General features: G+C 35.9%; 1 protein-coding gene across 1 annotated transcript; it reads left to right on the top strand.

Annotated features, from left to right (window-relative positions):
* Positions 1–347: 347 nt before the first annotated feature.
* Positions 348–5395, top strand: LOC122314373 (beta-1,3-galactosyltransferase 7-like). Its single transcript, XM_043129904.1, has 11 exons — positions 348–548; positions 719–815; positions 921–979; positions 1090–1292; positions 1399–1462; positions 2708–2780; positions 2879–2999; positions 3121–3208; positions 3323–3448; positions 4207–4316; positions 4844–5395. The coding sequence occupies exons 1-11, from the start codon at positions 457–459 to the stop codon at positions 4987–4989; spliced, it is 1179 nt and encodes a 392-aa protein (XP_042985838.1). The 5' UTR covers positions 348–456; the 3' UTR covers positions 4990–5395.
* The last annotated feature ends 1928 nt before the right edge of the window (positions 5396–7323 follow it).

Raw genomic sequence — 7323 nt, forward strand, 5'->3', positions numbered from 1 at the left:
ATTTATGTATTTTTAAAACTTGATGCAAGTGGATGAAAGAGTTATTTGATCGGTCTTGAGATACAAAATTAGTTTAAAGTAGTATGTAAATGGAAAACTGATTTTAATATAGAAAAATTTAGTTGTAAGTATAATTACATACTAATAGTTATATTAATTTAATATAATTAATCAAAATATAAATTTTATTAAAAATAATATTAATTTAAATTTTAAATATAAAATAACCAATATTAATATATAAATGAGTACGTTACTTTATACCTAATAAAACTCTTTTAATATTTAACCAAGTACTAAGCCAAAACAAGAATCAAACCTCTTCCCTCCTTTATTTACCACTACCGATATATATAACCTCTTCCCTCGTTTACGTGCCAATACAAGCTCCTCCTCCTTCTCCCCCTCTTCTCTTTCTTTCGCTCTGGCGATTACACAGGAAGAGACTAGCAGAAAATGAAGAATCGGAGCTCTGAAAAAATCTCCATTAAGTGGATTCCCATTTTCTGCATCTCTTCCTTCCTTCTCGGCACTCTCATCACCTGCAGGTCCCCTTTTTCCTTCTTTTCTCGCCCTCTCTGTACAATCTCTCATGTTTTGTTTTTGATTCGAATTGTTGAAAGAGGGAAAGTTTTGTTTTTGTTTTCGGTGGTTGTTCGTTTGATATTGCTTTTTTCGGAGCTCACGAGATTGTGATGTTCGGATCGTTATTGCGCAGGTCGTGGGCCCCACCGGAATCCAATGGTCAGTTCATGTCCCGGCGTCGACATGAACAAGAGTTTCAAGCTGTCACCGACGATTTTACACCTAAAAAGGTATGTTTATAGTTTTCAAATTGTCGTGAATTTGAATTTCCTTTTTTCAATCCTGTCGGGTACTGAATTTTCCTTGTTTTCCGTTTTGGCTTGGCTGTTAATCAGAAACCGGCACCGGATAGCGATATAATGAAGAGGGTTTACAAAGCCGAGGAATCCCTTGAGTGAGTTTCTTAGCGTTCTCTGTATTTTGGACAGTACTCTTAAGTTTCTAACCGATTTATTTAAAATTAATATGGACGCTTTTTGTTGGTTTGTTTGGAGACGCTTCCAGATCCCTAGACAAGCAGATATCGCAACTCAATATGGAGTTATCGGCGACTCGGGGTTCTCGGGAAATGGGGATCTCCGACGGTTCTACTGCCACCTCTTTGTTGCCCAATGAGAGGAAGAAAGCTTTCGTGGTTATTGGAATCAACACTGCTTTCAGTAGTAGGAAACGGCGTGATTCGGTCAGAGAGACTTGGATGCCTCAAGGTTTATTTATATAGTTCTTGCTTGAACTTTATTTTTTCCTAGACTTGTTTGAGTTTTGTGGGTGTGGGTTTGGGTTGTTGAGAATGTTTTATTTTGTTCCGATTAGGTGACAAGCTTGTCCAATTGGAGCGCGAGAAGGGAATTGTGGTCCGGTTCATGATTGGCCACAGGTTAATTTACTTCTCCAGGTTCTTTTTATAAGTATCCCATCGTATGCCTTGGATGTTGGATTCATCACACACACACACACCCCTTGGCGTAAGCTTGTGTTGTCTAGAACTTGTAGGATGCTTTGAAATAGGTGGAAATGGACATTTGTAAGCAGGTGAATCTCATTGCTTACTTGCATGCTCAGAAATTTAAAAATCTTGTTTTTATTATATATGGTTCCATAAAAAATTTAATATTGATCTCTTAGCCAATTGAAAGGTTTTGAATTTCATTTCTTCATGGTATAATCGGCCTGAACTTAAAAAACTTAACCAGACAGCAGAAAAAAGATTGAAAATGCTTGTATGCGTGTAATGCCACCATTACTTCACGTCCAGGAAGCATGTAATTCATGAGCAGGAGTATTAATGAGGCTAAAAGAAATATCTTTTTTATCAAGCTTTGCAGTTCAGTGAATTGCTGACCCAAAAAAAGTGATTAGAGATTGGACAATAGAATTAATGAAGTTTTGGTTGGCCTGATAATTTTTTATTTTCAAGAGCATATATGAGTCAAAACTACATGCAAGCCCTCTGCATTCCATGCTTCATCAATCGTAGTGTTAGCATGTTAAACCAACATAAAGATTTTGAGGTAAAAAACTGTGTTCAAAATTCATTTGTAAAATTTCTGTACTGTGTGCAGTGATCTAATGTTAATGGCTGGGATCATACTTTTGCTTGAATCCATTGAATTACGACACTGTGATTGTCAGGTTTCTCAATGAAAGCAAAATGAATTGGGAGAATAGATAAATATGTTGGGAGAGAAGGATGATTCCAATACTGACCGGTGGATCAATATTAGTGCAGAGACAAACCCATAACAGCAAATATTAAAATCTCTAATTTTGTCTAAAGCATAAATGATAAACTAATGGGAAGAATTTAATAACCCTCTTTAATAAATTGATTCAACACACAGAATATTTTTTAATTCAAACGATGGATAAAAAGTAGAGTCTAATATTTCAGCATTCTATTCAGAAAAAAAAAAAAAAAAAAAATTCAGCATTGTTCTTTCAGACATCATGACGATGCAACATCACATTATCTCTGAGAGAAATTGCAGTTTATATCCTTTTTGTAACATATGTTAGATATATCACACATCAGATGTTGAAATTGAAAAAGATAGATTAATATAATGTTTCTCTGTTGTTTTAAATGGCGCTGAACTCACTGATACCTTCATGACTGTTTCAGTGCAACATCCAACAGCATCTTAGATCGAGCTATTGATTCAGAAGAAGATCAGCATCAAGACTTTCTTAGGCTGGTAAGAAAATGCCCGTAAAATTGTATATTAATCTAAGATCTAAGACACCCTGCTGGGGAAACGGTATCAAACTTTCGATAACTGTAATTATCTTGTAGGAGCACATTGAAGGATACCATGAGTTGTCTGCAAAAACTAAAATTTTCTTTGCCACTGCGGTTGCAAAATGGGATTCTGACTTCTATGTGAAGGTGGATGATGATGTCCATGTCAATTTGGGTATGCTCAGCCTCAACATCTCTATTGTTGTTTTCATTGTTACTGCTTTATCACCATTATAGAAAAGAAAGCATTATACCACCATTGCTATGGTGATTTGTTACATATCTTGCTTTTGTAGGTATGCTAGCTACAACTCTTGCTCGTCACCGTTCCAAACCCAGAGTCTACATTGGGTGTATGAAATCTGGACCTGTGCTTTCTCGAAAGTAATTCTCCTGTAGCTTATATTTTGATGAGGGTGACATTGTTGCTATTTCGTTTACTTTCTGCTCCATATCTGCAGTGCTATATTAACATTTTAAGTTCCCTCTGTTCTCTAGAGATGTCAAGTATCATGAACCAGAGCACTGGAAATTTGGAGAAGAGGGGAATAAATACTTCCGACATGCAACTGGGCAGATATATGCAATCTCGAAGGATCTGGCCACATACATCTCCATCAACCAGTAAGGTTTTTCATTTGGAAGTAACCTAATTTGCTATGCTGTAGCTACCACATTAAGGATGATGAGCTTCATCATCTTCATCAATTTTCTGTTTAGTGTTTTGAGAATTTCTGTTTAGTTTATCTAGGTCAAAAAGATATTTTGAGAATTTCATTTGAACTTTGAAGTTGAAATTGGCCTAAAATTTGTATTTAGAAAACTTTGAATCAGATCAAAATTATAAGGAAAATTACACTTTACCTCTCTAAACTAAAACTTCTTTTTCAACTACTAAAGTTGTCACTTAACCCATTTTTGAAAAAAAAAATATATTGCAATTTATCCCCTGTTAAGAATTGACTGTTAAGATGGCCCACTTAAAACATAAGTTGCATGCTACTCCTCCTTAAGGTCCAATCATTGAGATCGTGTCATCTCATTTATTATTGGCCATCTTAACAGTCAATTCTTGATGAGAGGGTAAATTGCAACTTATGTTTCAAATTTCAAGGTCAACTAACTATTTTGGTAATTTAATGGTCATATTGCGAAACGAGTGGTTGTTGAGGGGGGTAAAGTGTGTACAATCAAATTGAATTCCAAGGGGCACTGATTTTTTTTTTTTTTATCTCAAAGATACTGGTTTATGATCCATCTGGATACTTGCAAGTTGCAAGACTTCTTGGACATTGTAGCTTTTAAATTTTGAATATTTGCAAATACAAATATCCCTTATGAAGCACGGATAAAGTTCTTAGAGGTATTGGTTATGATTGCAGGCCTATATTGCATCAGTATGCCAATGAAGACGTGTCACTTGGTTCATGGTTTATTGGTCTTGAAGTTGAGCACATTGATGACCACAGTATGTGCTGTGGGACCCCACCAGGTATTTCTTTTAGAAGACATATGTAATTAGAGCATAGTTTAACTTTTTTTCCGATAAGTGGGAAGAAACAAACTTAAAAAAAAAAAAAAAAAAACAAGAAAGTTAAATTTCAAGAACTGTATGGTGATGTCGCTCATGTCTACTGCTTCTGGATGATACACCACTAGCTAATCAAGATTGCTAATACCAAATCCGACCCAATATGGTTTATTTCCCCCATTTGATGAATGTTCTTTTTGATTGAGAATTTGGAATACAATTTTGAAACAATTTAAAGAAACTGGATACAATTAAAAAGTGCTTTATTGTGTACATATAAAAAACCACCACTTATTGCATCTTGAGTTTAAACTTTAAATTCTGGGTCTTGAATTTCGATCTGTAAGTTTAAGACACTTCTCTAGGTCAGGCATGAGGTGTTGATTGGTATCTGTGAACTCAATAAGTAAAACTCATCCATGTATGACATTGTTTATGGCCGTGGTTCCTTTATTTGAACCAATGTTAATGCTCTGCCGTTGCTGCAGATTGTGAGTGGAAGGCACAGGCTGGTAATGTATGTGTTGCTTCATTTGATTGGAGCTGTAGCGGAATCTGCAAGTCAGTGGAGAAGATAAAGTATGTTCATTCGAAGTGTGGTGAAGGGAATGGAGCTGTATGGAGCGCTTTATAGTAATTCAACTAGAGGGTGAGGGTCTTCCTTAGGCCTACAAGGATACTCAAAGTTTTCAATCCCATTCACCCACAGACTACAGTGTTGGCGGCAGTTTAGAGCATTAAAGTTGTGCATATATATTTATTATACACAAGTCAATACCGGCTTCTTGGCCCCGCAAGAGCTGGTCTATAAGTTTTATGGAAGCTGGTCATTCAAACTTCGCTTCTCAGACTCCTAGTCCTGTAAAAGCTGGTGCATAAGTCATATTGAAGCTGTTCATTCAAACTTGTAGCAGTTCACACGGACGAATCTGTTCAGCAAAATTCAAATTTTATTTAGATGTGGGAGATCTCAATTCTCCATTACACTGTACAACAATTGAATATTTTACAATGTAGTTCTCCCTCCTTTTTGTCTGTTCCTTTTAGATGTTGTAGTATTGAGCATCTCCATCCCGTTGTGCATCCACCCCCATCCTTATAATTTGGAGAAAAATTATAAGGTTTGGCTCAATTTCGCATTCCATCCCGTTCCCCAAAATGGGGATGAAATTTAGGGGTGCTACAGGAGGTCCCCATATCTGAGGACCCACTGTACATCTGCATCACTCTCTCGCCCCAACGATTGCCCCTTCCACCCTGCGTCTTCTTCTCCCCCCTCCCCCCTTCCCTCGTAACGCAGCATGGCCGGATTCTGCCCTCCTCGCTTATAAGTGATAAAGTATTCTCTAATTTTTGCCTATTTTTCTTTCCATCTCTCTCTCCTTCTCTATTTCTCCATTTCTCCATTTTCTTCCTCACGATTTATCGTGAGATTGGACTGAGGATTGATGCATTTTACTCCCTGTTCGATCGATTATTATTTGGTACTCTCTTTTGAACTATCCATGCGTTTCTATATAGTTGTATATGTATGTGTTATAATTTTTGTTTCTTCATGACCGAGATCCTTAGAAAATCCCCATTTCAGTCAGTTTGCTTCATTTTCCCGTGATGTTGTTTTCGTCCTCTCTCTGTCTCCTCCCTCTCGTCTTTGTTTTTTTTTTTTCTTGTTCCAACAACCAATTTGATATCTCTGCTGAATTGCCATTGTTCTGTTTTGGTTGCTCAGTAAATGGTGGAAAGGGGACAACGATTGGCTTTACATTATTTGTATATTTGTTTTAGTTTCATCTGAATTTGATTCTTTTTTATTGTGCTGATTACAAATGCAGTCTGTTTGGTTTCTGAGAATTTGATAGGAGATGAAGCGGGGAGTTGACCGAATGCAAGCTTGAGTTTTGTTTTGAGTTTGGGTTTATATCTAACATTTATGTTTTTATTTTCCTGAGTACCAAATGCTTTTTTTGGTTGCTATGGGGATGCTTGGATCCATCTGAATAAACTTGAACACTACCTGAGAATTTTACTTCCGATACTTGGTTATCTGAATGTTAATTGATTTTACAATTTAATGTTTAACCAATACATTAAATTGAAGTACATTATGAGTAAAGCAAAAGGAGAAGAGATGATATGCTTTGTTCCTAGCTGTTTTTAGCTTTGTTCCTAGATTTAACCAATACATAGATTGAAGTTGAAAAATTGGCTAGCATCTCCCCTGCTAGTATTGTTCCTAGCTTTTTTTTGTTACTACTTGAGGATCTATATTTGAATTGAATATATTGGATTTATGTTAGATTTATTGGTTGTGATGTGGTTTATTCTTCACTTTCTTCAGCTGCTTTTTGAAATTGAGTTGTTGAGGATTTCTCCAAGTTTTGCGAGTATAATCTTTAGGTCATTTTATTATCATTCTTTGACTATTTTAGTTTAAAGAAACATGCTTTGCTAAATTATGAGAAAAATTCCTCAGTTTATATCCTGCTGATAGAACCTTTGGGAAATTTGTTGCATTATTCTTTTTGTTATGAGACCAGTATACTTTGTGCTTAGTTCATGACTGATTGTTTAGAAATGTTTCATTATAAAGATATGAGTATAGAAATTGTGATGTGTTGTTGGCCTTGGTGATGGGGGTTCGGGTGGCAGGTTTTTCAGCAAGGTTTTATAATGTTGAAGGACTTCTTATCTTGCATCTTCTATTTTCAGATTCTACCATTATCTTCTTCTTGCATTGAACCCTGAATACATGCATTGGTAAGTGTAGTTGTTGGTGACTGGATGGCTTGGTGATAATTGTTGGATGTAAACATGGTCTCATTGCTCAATGATGTGTATTTCCATCATTGAATTTTCGGCAACATAGATCATAGGAAAAACCGAGTTGCTTCTTTTAATCTTTTATTTTTCTAATAAATTCTATCTCCTATTGAATTGTGTCATTTGAAGTTTGTAAATATCTACCAAT

Source organism: Carya illinoinensis, chromosome 6, assembly GCF_018687715.1.
Source record: "Carya illinoinensis cultivar Pawnee chromosome 6, C.illinoinensisPawnee_v1, whole genome shotgun sequence".
NCBI lineage: Eukaryota > Viridiplantae > Streptophyta > Magnoliopsida > Fagales > Juglandaceae > Carya > Carya illinoinensis.

Excerpts from the sequence above, each read along its gene's own strand:
- LOC122314373 (XM_043129904.1), top strand. The coding sequence starts at position 457 with ATGAAGAATCGGAGCTCTGAAAAAATCTCCATTAAGTGGATTCCCATT. Across the intron at positions 3,000-3,120 it reads TGATGTCCATGTCAATTTGG|GTATGCTAGCTACAACTCTT; the intron begins GTATGCTCAGCC and ends TTGCTTTTGTAG. Across the intron at positions 3,209-3,322 it reads GGACCTGTGCTTTCTCGAAA|AGATGTCAAGTATCATGAAC; the intron begins GTAATTCTCCTG and ends TCTGTTCTCTAG.